Source organism: Myodes glareolus, chromosome X (genome assembly GCF_982192425.1).
Source record: "Myodes glareolus chromosome X, mMyoGla1.1, whole genome shotgun sequence".
Classification (NCBI taxonomy): Eukaryota; Metazoa; Chordata; class Mammalia; order Rodentia; family Cricetidae; genus Myodes; species Myodes glareolus.
In genome coordinates, this window is record NC_142053.1 from 110,005,413 (window position 1) to 110,020,104 (window position 14,692).

The 14,692-nt window shown below is 41.9% G+C and overlaps 1 protein-coding gene across 2 annotated transcripts in view; it reads left to right on the plus strand.

Moving 5' to 3' along the window:
* Prps2 (phosphoribosyl pyrophosphate synthetase 2) overlaps positions 1 to 8,656 on the plus strand; it is a 36,847-nt gene extending 28,191 nt beyond the window's left edge. For both annotated transcript variants that reach the window (XM_048446241.3, XM_048446242.3), the window contains exons 5-7: positions 2,244 to 2,417; positions 3,629 to 3,788; positions 5,969 to 8,656. In XM_048446241.3, coding sequence (XP_048302198.1) covers positions 2,244 to 2,417; positions 3,629 to 3,788; positions 5,969 to 6,061 — 427 coding nt within the window. In that variant the 3' untranslated portion in view covers positions 6,062 to 8,656. The remainder of the gene's footprint in view (positions 1 to 2,243; positions 2,418 to 3,628; positions 3,789 to 5,968) is intronic.
* The last annotated feature ends 6,036 nt before the right edge of the window (positions 8,657 to 14,692 follow it).

Below are 14,692 nucleotides of genomic sequence, written 5' to 3' on the forward strand. Positions count from 1 at the left end.
TGTGGCATGCTCTGGAACTAGACAGAGGTTAATAGCTGTGTTTCACTGTGAATACACGTAATACCATGAAATTATACACTTTAAGTGGTTTAAAAGATAAGATCTATATTCTATGAATTTTACAGTTTTCTTAACTGAAAGCCATGTTCAAAGTTTTCAGACTTGGGTCATGGTAACCTGGGTGGAAGACAAACGGTGCCTGTCCATGCTGCCTTCTCAGTCACAGAAAGTGGGTTTTTTCAGACAATTGTCCACTTACTTTGTCCTGGTCTAAGTACATCCTCCTTTCTTGGGTGTCATCGGAGGGTGACATAAGGGTAGCCCTATATTAAAAGGATATCTTTTATCCACTGCTTCCTAAGTTGGAGTCTATTTGTTTTAGTAACTCCATTTTTTAACCTGAATTTGATGGAGGAAGGTCATCTGTCTATGTGTTACTTTCATTGGTTAATAAAGAAACTGCCTTGGCCTTTGATAGGACAGAAAATTCGGTAGGTGGAGTAGACAGAACAGAATGCTGGGAAGAAGGCAATGAGGCAGTCACCATGACTCTCCTCTCCGAGACAGACACAGGTTAGAATCCTCCCAGTAAGCCATGACCTCTCGGTGGCATACAGATTATTAGAAATGGGTTGAATCAATATGTAAGAGTTAGCCAATAAGAGGCTAGAGCTAATAGGCCAAGTAGTGTTTAAAAGAATACAGTTTCCGTGTAATTATTTCGGGTAAAGCTAGCCGGGAGGCAGGTGGTGGGAAGCTGACATGAATTGTCTTGTGACTGATTATTATTTTAAAAATTATAATAGGAAGACCTTCAATATCACATTGTATTTATGCATTGTTTTAAAAGAAGCTTCATCATCACAGTGTGTTTTTCACAGACAAATCCAAACTCTCATGGCCTCACTCACTAGCCTGTGTTCCCTTTCTCTTTACTCATGTTCTCCTGAGTTAGCAACAATGAACCGCCACGTTGGATGGCAGAGGAACTAGATTTGGGCAAGCATGGCCACCTTTCTGACATTATAAAACCCATTGTGTAGAAGGCTTATACTTGAGAATCTTGCAATTGAAGTTTATTTTTAAATCGCGTTTTTATTGTTTAACAATTCTATACATGCATATAATGTGTTTTGATCAAATCCTCACCCCCCTCACCTCTAATTCCTGCCCTATTTCCTCCACCATATTCCCCTCCCAACTTCATGTGTTCTATTAAAAAATATCTCAAGCTTGAGAAATGGCTTAGATGTTAAGAACACTGGTTCCTGTTCCAGAGGACCCAGGTTCTTTTCCCAGCACCCACATGGTAGTTCACAACCATCTATAACAGTTTAAGAAGATATAGCACCCTCTTTTGGACTCCCTAGGCACTGGATACACATGGTACATCAGGCAAACATCCGTATGTATAAAACAAAAATCAATAAATCCTTTTTAAATCTCCGGTTTTGAGCAAGTCTACAATTTTGTGATGGGCCATATTCATAGTTGTCCTTGGCAGCATGCAAGCTACAAACTTTAGGTTGAGCACAGTTGGACAGAGTCTCATTATAAGAAGCCCCTCCTCAGAAGCCTACAAATCACCTTAATATGCTAACCAAGCCTTCTGTCCCTACCTTGGCTCCAGAAACCAAGCAAATAGTTAAGTGCTAAGTAACTTGTCTTAAGTTTTGCCTGTGAGTTTTAAAATGGACTCCTAGCTCCTAACAAATCTAGTATCGGTTTCTTAACCAGCAGTCTTACCCAGGTGCCAGGGTGCCCTGACATTCGTGACAAGCAACAGCAGAGGCAGACTTCAGCAGCAGCACACTTTCCCACGTGGGCTGCGTGGTTGCATAGTCTCGACTATGCTTGCTGTCACGAGTGTGGCCTAACGCTTTGCATTATCTTGAGTATGGCTGCTTACGGAGTTCCTCAAATATGTTTATCAAGTACAGATTTTATTTTTTGCAGTGCTAGATATAGAACTTGGGGGTTTACATATGCTAGTGAACAGTCTGTAACAGGGTTTCTCAGTGAGGGCCTGCCTGGAGTTCACAAAATAGGCCAGCAAGACCCAGGAATCTGCACGTTTCTGCCTCCCAAAAGCTAGGATCAGAAGCATGAGTTCTAGGAATTGAACTCGGGTTCTTATTCTTCCAAGGCGAAGAATTTACAATTAAGCTATTTCTCCAGTCTAGGGCCCAGTAATAAATTCTTAGGTGGGCTGTGTTGCCATGTTCCTTTGCATCTTTCCACAGGGTGACATCAATTGCGGACAGGCTGAATGTGGAGTTTGCTTTGATTCACAAAGAGAGAAAGAAAGCAAATGAAGTGGACCGGATGGTTCTGGTGGGCGATGTGAAGGACCGTGTGGCTATCCTGGTCGACGACATGGCTGACACATGTGGCACCATCTGCCATGCTGCCGATAAGTACGTGGGTTGGTCCAGGAAAGACAAGAAAAGATCTCCTTCAGGAAAATACATATAAAATTGTGTTTTATTTGTTTATTTGTGTGTGTGTGTTTATATGTATGCATGCTTGTGCGCACGAGTTGAGGAGGCATGCGTGCTATGGTATAGTCGTGGAGGTCAGAAGACAATTTTTGTGAGTCAATTCTCCCATTCCGCTATGAGTCAGAGGGATCAAACTCAGCTTGTCAGGCTTGATGGCAAATGTGTTTACCCATGAGGCATATATTATTTAAAATTGAGCCTATTCTTCATTGTTGCTGATGACTTGGCAGTAGAGTTTTAGGCCACAGGAGACTCTAGGCTCATTTGTTTTTTCTCAGTTCCCTTCTCCCTGGTAAGAAAAACAAACACCGCCAGCAACAAACATCCATGGGCATTTTCATTTTCTAGATTGGACTTGCAGGTCATGTTTGTAAAGGATCAAAGAACGTGCTTCCCTAGAATTCAGGTCCAAAAAAAACCAGAGGTTTTATTTGCTTGTTTGCACCCTTTCGGCTTTCAGCTCCACCTTTGGGCTTGTTTCATTGCTCGTGGGGCTTTCCAAAGGTTCTACTTGGCAGACTGGGAGCCCCCCACTCCTTTGCCACACATGGCTGTGGAATACAATTTGAGACACTCTCAGTCTCACTGATAATGTTGTGGCTTGATTACATGTCACGTCACATGTGTTTTGCACTATTGGTTGAAATCAGTGGTTCTCAACACAGGACAGTTTTTCCCTAAAGATGTCATTGGTTGTCTCAATTAAACTCATGGGAATGTTGGTAGTGTATGAATCAGGGATGCTACTGGATTTTCCTATGATGGATAAGATGGCCGCCATGACAAGACTTCTATAGCTCCGAATGCCAGGGCTGATAATCCTTGATTTAATGGAACTCAGAGCATTTTGCTAACATACACAATTAAAAGACCATAGTATGGCCTAAGAAATGCAAATGGATTTTTGTCCCATTTTTATAGGGTACACTTTTCACTAATAATTTTGGGACAACGTACAGTGTTTCAAGAATATTGGAGCATTTTTGGACACTTAATTCTTTTGAGGCAGGACTTTGCTCAGTAGCTCTGGCTTGTTTATAACTCACAGTCTTCCTGCTTTGGCCTCCCTAGTGTTAAGGTTATAGGCATGCAATGCCACTAGTAACCCTTTGTTCTCTGTTTTGCAGGTTGCTCTCAGCTGGTGCCACCAAAGTTTATGCCATCCTTACCCACGGAATCTTCTCTGGGCCAGCCATTTCCAGAATAAATAATGCTGCCTTTGAAGCTGTTGTTGTCACCAACACAATCCCACAAGAGGACAAAATGAAACACTGCTCCAAGATTCAGGTACTGTCTACCCTCCAGGCAGAACCATGCAGCGAGGCACCTGCTTCAGACCCTTAAAGTGGTAGCCAGCTTTCTGTTTGCTAAGACCGAGGCTAAGAGAGACTGAAGCTTCTCACCACAGCGGGCTATCAGTCATAGTAGATCCCTGAGAAAGGCCAGGGTTAAGAGGTCAATGGTTACTACTTGGAAATAGCAAAGAAAAAGAAGGGAAGGAAAGAAATGGAAGAGAGAAAAAGAGACAGGGGCTGTAATGCTGTCAGTAGAGTGCTTGCACAGCATGCCTGAGTCTGGGGGTTCCAGCCCCAGCACCCAATACAGTAGTCGTGGTGGCACTTGCCTGTAATCCCTGTGCTCGAGAAGGGAGGTGCAAGAAGATCATCTTCAAATTCAAAGCCATCCTAGAAGGGATAAGACAGTATCTCAAACAAGGATTTTAACAGGAAACAGGAAGTGATCTATGTATGGTACTTGGAAGGCAGAAGCAGGAGTACTGCGAGGAGACTAGCCCAAGCTGCAGGTAATCTTGTCTCACAAACCAACAAAAAAGTAGCAAATAGCAGCCATTAGATGGTGCAGCAGGTAGAAGGAGAGAAACAGAAGGAGCACACGAAGAGAATCACAATATAAAACATGAAGCGCAGTAAGGAAGTAGCTTGATGGCGCACTTGCCTGGCCTCCCCAACTGAACAACAAGGTTAAACTATGTTACAATGACTATGTAGCACGCTCCATTCCTACATATATAGTGCATTAAAATGGGATGGGGGAGGCAGCAGGCAATACTAAGCATATCTGGGGACCTACTTCTTCCGGTCCTTCCTGATTATATATATGCCCAGAGGTTACCAGACAACTGATGGTAGTCACTTGACATGGCTGCAGCTTCTGTATTGAACTGATCTTTCAGCGACCCCCCTGGCCAGTCCCTGTGTTCTTAAGAGGAAGCTCTGCTTCCCTCATTAAGCGTTAAGATGGAATACACAGTGGTGCTTTTCATGACTTCTATCCAGATGAGGGGAAAAAAAGGTTATTTGAGCATAAGGAGATAAGTTTGAAAATTGTCAGAGTAGTGGTCCCTTTTGTTTTTATGTATGATTAGTGTAGTGTAGTAACTGCCGCCCAAAGGCCAAATCTAGCCCACCTCTGTATTTTAAATAAAGTTTTATTGACACCTATTCATGTTTCATTCCTGCATACTGCCTTTGCACCACAATGCAGAATTGAGTGTTTGATACAGAGATAACCCCAAACTTTTAACCTTCTAATATTTTTCAGGAAAAGTAGTTCGCTGACCCCCAAGCTAAAAAGATCATGGTTGTGCTTTTATCATGACAGATACTCAATGTTTTTAGCAATTCTTGGGGGCAGTAAGATAGCTCAGTAGGTAAGCACTTAGTACACAAATCTGGAGATCTGAGCTCTATCCTGGGACCCACTCAAAAGGTGAAGGAGAAAACCTGACTCCACAAAGTTGTCTTCTGACCTCCACATGCATGCCATGGCACATGTGTGCTTACTTCCCCCCCCTGCACACACACACTCACACATTTTCTCACTCACACACACACACTCACACACTGACAATAATAATAACAGCAGCAACCGATGAAAGAGTTGTAAAAATCGTATTAGGCTGGCATTCCAAATTGAAGTGTAGTCAAGTAGAAAGTTAGGTTGTGTAAGATTTGCTTTATAATATTTTATGAAGACCATTGCCATGTTTTATAAATTGGTACTTGGATTATAGTAAAAACTTAAGAAATAAAATGAAAGTTGTAACTTTAAAAAATTTTAGCCACGATCTTTTCCAACTAAGGAAAAACCTCTGCCAATGAATAAAGAAAACTAGTTTTTAAATAACCAGTGTCCCAAGAAGGGACCATCTGTGGGTAACAGCAGCCCTGAGTAGCAATACTGAAAATCTTCCCAGGAACTGATAGCCGTCACCTCCACTGGCTGTGATGTCTTTAAAGCTAAACTCTACAAACAACTGAAGATTTTCAGTGTGGACACTCCCCAAGAAATGGCCAGAGGAGGGTTAATCAAAACATACACCAAAACAGAACATAACCAACACGTATGCTAGAGAAAACATTCTTAGGCTTTCTGCCTTTTCAGCTTTTAAAAAAATCGAACTCACTCCTGCCTTTTGTGTTTTGTGTTTTCTCCTTGCTATTCAGGTGATTGATATTTCAATGATCCTGGCTGAGGCCATTCGAAGAACCCACAATGGGGAATCTGTGTCCTACTTGTTCAGCCATGTACCACTGTAGTCCCATGGGATACGGAAGGTGGAGCAAGCCTCCTCCGACTTCTCACTGTCTTTGTCTGCCTGCTGTTTTAGTGTTAGGACTCAGCAATTCTAGAATGATCACTGGCAAAAGCATCCGATCTATGTACACTCTAAGACTCCTTGTCTCCCCTTCTAATGTTCAAAACTACTGCTTTTCTGTGTGTGGGGGCAGGGGAAGGTGGTGGTTATTTGGTCCTTAAGTGAACTGTTGTCGATGAGAACTAGCCTTTTCCCTCATTCCTTTTTAGTACTTTGAGGCAGCGAATTTTAAGCCTAAAATCCTATTGTGGAAATTTGTCGTATATATATTTTCAGGTTGCCAAAGGTGACTTCAAATGAAAGCCTTCTGTGTAAATAGATCCTGATAATGCCTGTGGACATTAGGGTAAAATCCTAAATACCATTTCCTTTGGAGTGAACCTCAGAAAATTTATACTGTCATGCATTTTGAATACTTTTTTGCTTTTTAGGAAAAACTGATAGCTGGGTTTATTTTATTATTGCCCTAAATTGGGATTGGTTTTTATTGAGCCTAAGATGGTCACTGACATATTGACTTTTCTTAGTAGACATTAGACGTATTGAAGACAATATAAGGCTCTCTATCACCTTTAATTTCCACTTTGAGCATATGTCACAACTGTCAACTTACCTGAAACTCCCAAAATTATGATGAGGTTGTAGTCAGTGAGTTCATAGTCACACCGATGTGCATCTTTGTTTATCCCAGAGGAATTATTTTTTAGGATGCACCTCATGTCCTATCATTTTATTCCCAGTCTTCATCATTTTAGCACTAGCCTATACTTTGCATTTTTTCCCCAATAATTTCTTGGCATAGATATCCACGAAAAGAAGAACTTCTTGAAATCCCCTCACATTTTTTAGACTGATCATTATTTTTGTTTTTCACATGAATAAAACAGGGAAGTTTTAAGAGTGACACCAAATGTATTTATTCAAGCACTGTTTAATGAGCTTGGATTAAATGTTCTTTGGCCTTCGTAAACAGAAGTCCTAATCTGTAACGACTGATTATCATCTCTAAAGCTGTCAAAATGTAGAGATAGGAGACGCCTGCAAAACAATGGATAGAAGAGTAAATAGTTGTTCCATTAGGAGCATCTTCAAAAACTGGTCCAAAGAGCATTGTGAAGGAGAATTTCATTGAGGGTGGCGTTCTTGACAAAATTCTCATTTAGAGAGGTGTGGAGGCTGATGCCTCTAATCGCAGCACTCAGAAAGCTGAAGCAGGAAGATTAGCACGAGTGTTGAGACCAGCCTAGGCTACATAGTGAGTTCCAGCTCAACCTGGGCTAGACTTGAGCCCGTGTGTTATGAAATAAAAACAAACAAAAAGGCAGTTCTGTATAGCATCATTTAAAGTGGCGAAGGCCACCCCTTGACTGACAATGTGCATATTGGTGGACAACCTACCAGATTTCCCTGCCCCCACAGAAGATAATTAGCTCGAGTACCTAAAGATTCAGAATGCTAAACAATCTCTCCCCTTGGTAAATCTTAAAACTGGTAGATACATTTCTAGCCCTAAATTTTCGGGGTAGAAAAATCCTACCTATCTGAGTAACACACTTGGCCAGCACTCTATAGAATATCAAACTCCAGGGCAGCAGAAGTCAAATCAATGTTAAAAGTATCGTTTATGCTAATACAGGGACGGACATTTTGACAATACCTTATTTATAACTGTTTAGAAGAAAGTGGTCCCATCACCTGGGACACGCAGCTCTGTGGTACATACTGTCTATAAAGTCTTGGCTAGACATGTGTTAAAATCCTGTTTGACACTATGCAATTGTTAGTTTTGATAAGTAAGTGATGTCTGTGTGTCTTGGGGGTTTACGCCTGTGCTGAATGAAGGCATTCCTGTGCACATCCACATGGAGATAGCTTGATGTATGTGTGCACATGTCTCAAAGCGTTGGCATGACGAAAGCCCGTTGGTCATCGTTTTATCTAAGATATTTAAAGCTTACGGATGTGTACAGAAGATCTTACAATAATGATTGTCAGACTTAAATCCCCTATGTCCAAACCTGCGTGGCTGACCTCTGAAATGAGAACTGATGTTTTCTGGCTTTACTTGGCCCGAATTAGTGTTCCAAAGAACCACTGAATACACTGATGAACTAATTAGACTGGACTGAGCGTTATACAATGGACCTAGAGACTTTAAATATTTGACAGTTTCAGTTGGGCCAAAATGACGAAGGCTGTTTCCCAAGCAGTCTAAACCCACGACTTTCCTGATTCTTGCTGTTTGTGATAAGGGGAATATCACCAACAGATCAGCTTTGTCTGGCTCTATGAAAAGGGCCAAAAGGGGGAGCCAGAAAAACAGGAATATACCAAAGTTGTTTAGCCTCCCGCTAAAAGTTTTCCTACTCACCTGGTAGATGTTCACAGGCTAACTTTCCTTCGTGAGCTACAATGTCGACGACTAAGTTCAGGAACATATTCTTTGCAGTGCTTGCCCTGGTTTTAGAGACTAGAGATTTTTGAGATCCTGTGACGTTTACTAAGACATTTCAATAAAATCCTGCTGACTCCCTGGTGTCATAGTTTGTGTCATTATTTTGGAATCGTTTGCTCTTTGAGGAAGTGACTTGTCGATAACGTCACTGAAAATGTTTGTTACCATGTTACTAAGACCCGGTTTGCAAAACTAAAGGAAAGCCAGAAGTTAATTAACTGTCCTCTTCACCATGTTGACGCTTCTGCCGTGGGAAGGACTCATTAGCTATCTTCTTTCAGAAAAGCGTCCCAACTGGTCCACATAGTGATCATTCTCCATAGTAAATCTCCAATTGAAGACCAAGATTGCTGAGACGGGAGGTGCCACTAAGCAACCAGAGTTCAATCCCTGGGACTGGCATGGTGGAAGGAGAGAATTGTCCTCTGATCACCACATGCAAACTGTGGCATGCAGACGTCCACACCCCCCCACACACACACAGACCCATAAATCACTACAGTGTGTTCTGCATCAAAGCAGTGAAATTCAGTATCCATCTGAATTTGGATTGAGCAGTCCAAACAAGTACAGGCTACATAGAAGTTGTTCGTGTGCGTTGGGTATAAGACAGAAAGAAGCAAGACAGTCATGAGTTCAGCCTAAACGGGGGTACAACCTCCTTGCTCGCTATTGTAAAAGGAGTAAGTACATGTTCTTCGCACATGCCTGTCTGAGTCAAAGGTAGCCCTGGGGCAATAACAAGTAGATGCATGTGGGAAATGGCATCTAGGGATGACTGCCTCATAGCCATGGAGACGCTGCTCCACTGGGGCCTGGTAGAAGCTGGTTGTGCCCCAACCCTTCTCCACAGTCCCATCAGAAGTAGAGTTGAAAGTGGTGCCCAGTTGAGGTCTGTGACCAAAAGCTAAACCAACGGAACTCATTTTCAGTTTTAAGAGCATGATAAAATGGGAAATGAGAATGCCCCAAAATGGAAAGCAGTGGGAAGTGCCCTCATTCGGGAATGTGGCATCTGGAGTCTGGTCCTGACATACTATAAGCACATTGTGACCTCATAATAAATTCCTGCACTTCTGTGAGACTTAAATGTCTCTGCAAAACTCATGTAAGAGGAGATGGTTACTGTACCAGACCTTTTCTTTTGGGCCACCAACCAGCTCCCAAATCATGACATGAAGACTTATTATTAGTTTTGAATGCTCAGCCTTAGCCTGGCTCTTATGTTACTGTTTCTTTTTATCTACTTTTGCCTCAGGACTTTTTACTTTTTTTTCCTGTCTGTATCTCTTACTTTCCTGCTGTCTCCATGTCTGGTTGGTGGCTGCCTGACTTCCGGCCCCAGGCATGTCCCTATCTTTCTCCCTCTCTCTCCTTCCTTTTCTTTTCTTTTCTTTCTCTCTGCCTAGATTGATCCTATTTATTCTCTTTGCCCAGGAGCCCCACCTAACACTCACTCTCTTGCCTAGCTATTGGCCATTCAGCTCTTTATTAGGCCAATCAGGTGCCTTAGGCAGGCAAGGTGAAATAGAGGCAACACATCTTTACATAATTAAGCAAATGCAGCAGAAACCAATGTAGCACACCTTTACACGGTTGAAGTAATATTCCACAGAAACAAAAGTAACATATCTTTGCCTAGTTAAAATAATATTCCATAACAGGTTACCAATGCCCCAGCAATTTTATTATTCTACATTTACTTGAAATAGTTGGGTTCATTGCTGACTGTGGTTCCAATTAGGGAACGATAGAAAGGTGCTTCTCCATCTTCCTCGATTAAGTCCCCAACTCACTTTAGTTTGCCTGGGACTTTTTTTCAGTCATAGAAACGGAGGTCTGAGCAGGGCAGTGGTGATACACGCCTTGAATGCCAGCACTTGGGTGGGGAGGGCAGAGGCAGGCAAAGCTCTATGAGTTCGAGGCCAGTCTGGTCTACATAGTGAGTTCCAGAACAGCCAGGGCTCCACAGAGAAACCCTATCTCAAAAAAAAAAAAAAAAAAAACAAAAAAGAGACAAAGTGGGAGGGGAGAGGCAGGAAGGGGAGCAGAGAAAAATGTAGCACTCGATAAAAATCAATTTAAAAACGAAAGAAAAAGAAGTGGGGATCTGATATCCCTGGAAACTTGAATCCTGAGCAACAAGGAACAACCGTAGTTCCTTCTAAGGCAGGAAGTTATAGACTCCTAGTGCTATTTTTCAGAGATGGAAGTACATGTAACTGATGTATATGGAAGCTGGAGAGATTCTAAAGCGGCTAGGGGCGTTGGTTGGAGGAGAATATGTGTGCACAGTACATGCACTAGGCTGTCAAATGCACAGTTACAAGAGGCGTGAGTGTGTGCATGACTCAAAGTGAAGCAGAAGTCTGAGGATACCAAACTGTCTCCTATGTATGCATGGCTCAGTAGTAGGCATTTGTGGTGGTTTGAATGAGAATGGCCCCCAAAGACTTACATATTTGAATGTTTGGTCCCCTGTTGGAGGAGGTGTGTCACTGGGGGTGGGCTGATAGTCTCAGTTAGCTTGTGAGCTCTCTCTCTCTCTCTCTCTCTCTCTCTCTCTCTCTCTCTCTCTCTCTTTCTCCCCCCCCACCCTGTTATTCCATGTTAGCTTGTTCTCCCCCCTCCCCGCCTTCATGATGGTCATGGACTCAATTCTGGAACTGTAGGCTCCCATTGAGTGCTTTCCTCTTAAGTCACCTTGCTCATGATATCTCTTCACAGCACTCAGTAATTGTATTTTTAAAAATTCCAAGACAAGAAATGTAATTAATGATTAATATTAGCAATGACTAAAAGGGTGGAACTGTTTGGAAAACCTTAGGAGGTGTGGCACCAGGGGTGGGCTCTGTTTTAAAAGCCCATTCCCTTCCTAGTTGGCTCCCTCTTCCTTCACCCTATGTGTCTCAGGATATGAGCACTCAGCTACTGCCGCATAGCCATGCCTGCTTGTCTGCTGCCATGCTCCCTTCTGCAATGGTCATGGATTCTAACCCTCTGAAACTGTAAACCCCAAATAAACTTTATTCTATCAAAAAAAAATAGTTGAGTTTAATCACATGGAAAAAAGAAAAGTGGTCATGTACCCCAAGCAAACGTCAAACACAAGCTGCTGGAACTACAGGTCTGCCCCACCAGGCATCTCCTTGATTCCCAAAGTCCTGCACAGAGGCAATAGATAGAAGAAAACCATCTGATTGGCAGCCTTTTAGGAGAGGGTCTCTGGAAAGACGTGACCAACTGAGAAGCTTTCCAGCAGAGCTGCAGCCAACAATGTGGGATTACCAACAAACTGGTACTATGTTAAGACACAACGATTTGTGTTGTTTTTTACATACCAAGAGATGAGCAAAATATGACAGTATCTAATATGAGTAGAAACATCAAATATGGGGGGGGGAATCCTTCAACTCCTGACTCGGGATATGTCAAATTGTTAAGTTCCTGGCTGATTCCATAACTTATAGTAAAATATGAGGGTAAGAGGTTGAATCATGACTTGAGACCCTGGAAAGTTGTCTCAGCAGTTAAGAGCACATAGGATCTGGGTTAGGTTCCCGGTACCAGTGCTGAGTGTGGTGGCTCACAACCACGTGTAACTCTACTTTCAGGGGATCAAAAGCTCTCTCTTGGCCTTCACACGAACTGCACTCACATGTACAAACTTGACATATATTCATATGTATGCATAATTAAAAATAAAAAGACAAGAGTTTGACTTATTAATAAATGTATGATTCTTCAAGGGTTAGCTCCCTTGTGGGCAGATTAAGTTTAATAATAACTGCCTCCCAGGTATTCTGGTTTTAGATTTACATGGGTAATGGTACCTGTAATTCCATAGAGTTGGCAACAGAGTGAACTTATTGCTGGAAAGGCAAACTGAGTTACAACAAAAGTTTCAAAGTGTTTATGTCAAAACCAAGATTTTATATATCAGAAGCTCCAAATCAGAGTGACTCGGGAACTCTGCTAAGGAAACACAAAGAGGAGACAAATCTTCTGTAGGATGGCCACCAAAGGAAAGGAAAGGAAATGTTTGGCTGGTTATAATTACACATTAGCAAACCTTTGCCTTAATTAGAAATGTGCTGACTGATTCCAACTGCATGAGCTTAAGTTCTGAGTTCGAGGATTGTGACGCTGACGAATCAAATTCCCATCCCTGTTCATGTTAGGCAATTGCTCTGTCACTGAGCTATGGCCCCCAGCCCCTGATTTTCTGTAATATATGCATTTCCAAGAAATGGCTAGCTAAGTGTCACCCATGGGTTTGATTTCATCTCTAAATGGCCTTTTCGTTCTTCGAAACGAAGTCAGCTACCATATGATTTGGATCAGGGGACTTCTTTCTAAACATTTGCCCCTTCAGACTCGTTGGGTGAACTCCAGTATGCATTGAAGAGCAGCCTTCAGCCCTGCAGAAGGCACATGTCACAGAAATTTGCATGCTCTGCCACAGTTGTCTCCCCAGCACTTTCGTTTCTTCGTAAACGGAAACTTGGAGAAGAGCTAAGCAGCAGGGTATTTCATGCTGCTGTTTAAAGGTGGGGATGAAAAACAAGAGGCAAAGTTGATTATGACAGTGGGGGATTTACAAGGCTAAAAATGCATGACACACAAAGCTTTTCATAGTTTGTGCTCTTTTGCCGTATGCCAGGTGCACAAAGAACAATCAAGGTATCTGTAAAGATATTATAAAGAAGATTGTTATGTTTTAAATGTCCAAAGTCATATCTAAAGAGGTCAGAACTCTGGAACTGTTTTGAAAACACTGTGATATGTGTTTTTGTTTGTTGTTGTGTGAGAACCTCACTTTGCAGCTCAGGCTGGCTCTATATTGAAATTAGAAAAGAGAGTCACCATACCCGGGGCACAGAAACTGAGAAAAACAATTCATAAATGGGACCCCCTGAAACTGAGAAGCTTCTGTAAAGCAAAGGACATGGTCAACAAGACAAATTTGCAGCCTACAAAATGGGAAAAGATCTTCACTAACCCCACATCAGACAGAGGTCTGATCTCCAAAATATACAAAGAACTCAAGAAATTGGTCATCAAAAAAAAAATAATAATAATCCAAGGGAAAAAAAAACGGGGTACAGACCTAAACAGAGAACTCTCAACAGATGAATCAAAAATGGCTGAAAGACACTTAAGAAAATGCTCAATCAACATTTTTAGTCATCAGAGAAATGCAAATCACAACAACTCTGAGATTCCATCTTACACCTGTAAGAATGGTCAAGATCAAAAACACTGATGATAGTTTATTCTGGAGAAGATGTGGAGTAAAGAAACACTCCTGCATTGCTGGAGGGAGTGCAAACTGATATAGTCACTTTGTATATCAGTATGGTGATTTCTCAGAAACAATCTACCCCAAGACCCAGGAATATCACATTTTGGTGTATACCCAAAGGATGCTCAGTCATATTACAAGGACATTTGCTCATCTATGTTAATAGTAGCATTATTTGTCATAGCCAGAACCTGGAAACAACCTAAATGCCCCTCGACTGAAGAATGGGATAAAGAAGGTGTGACACATTTATACAATGGAGTACTACACAGCAGAAAAAATAATGACATCTTGAAACTTGCAGACAAATGGATGGATCTAGAAAGCATCATATTAAATAAGGTAACCCACACCCAAGACAAATATCATATGCATTCACTCATAAGTGGCTTTTAGACATAAAGCAAAGAAAAATCAACCTATAATTCACTATTCCTGAGAACCTAGATAGCAAAGAGGACACTAAGAGAGACATACATGAATCTAATCTACATAGCAAGTAGAAAAAGACAAGATCTCCTAAGTAAGTTGCGAGTGTGGGGATCATGGGAGAGGGTAAGAAGGGGAAGGGAGAAAGAAAGGGAAACAGAGAAAAATATATAGCTCGATAAAAACAATTTAAAAAAACAACAACAGAGAAAGGAGGAGAAATAAAGGGAAAAACACAGGGCTGGAGTTGTTTGTACTGTGAAAAATGATCAACCACCAGTTATTGGAAGGCATCAAGAACAACATTTCAACAATGCTTTTTGGCCCCAGTCGCCAGCAGAAACTCCCTCCAGGAGGCTCTAGCCGCAGTCACTACTCAGACC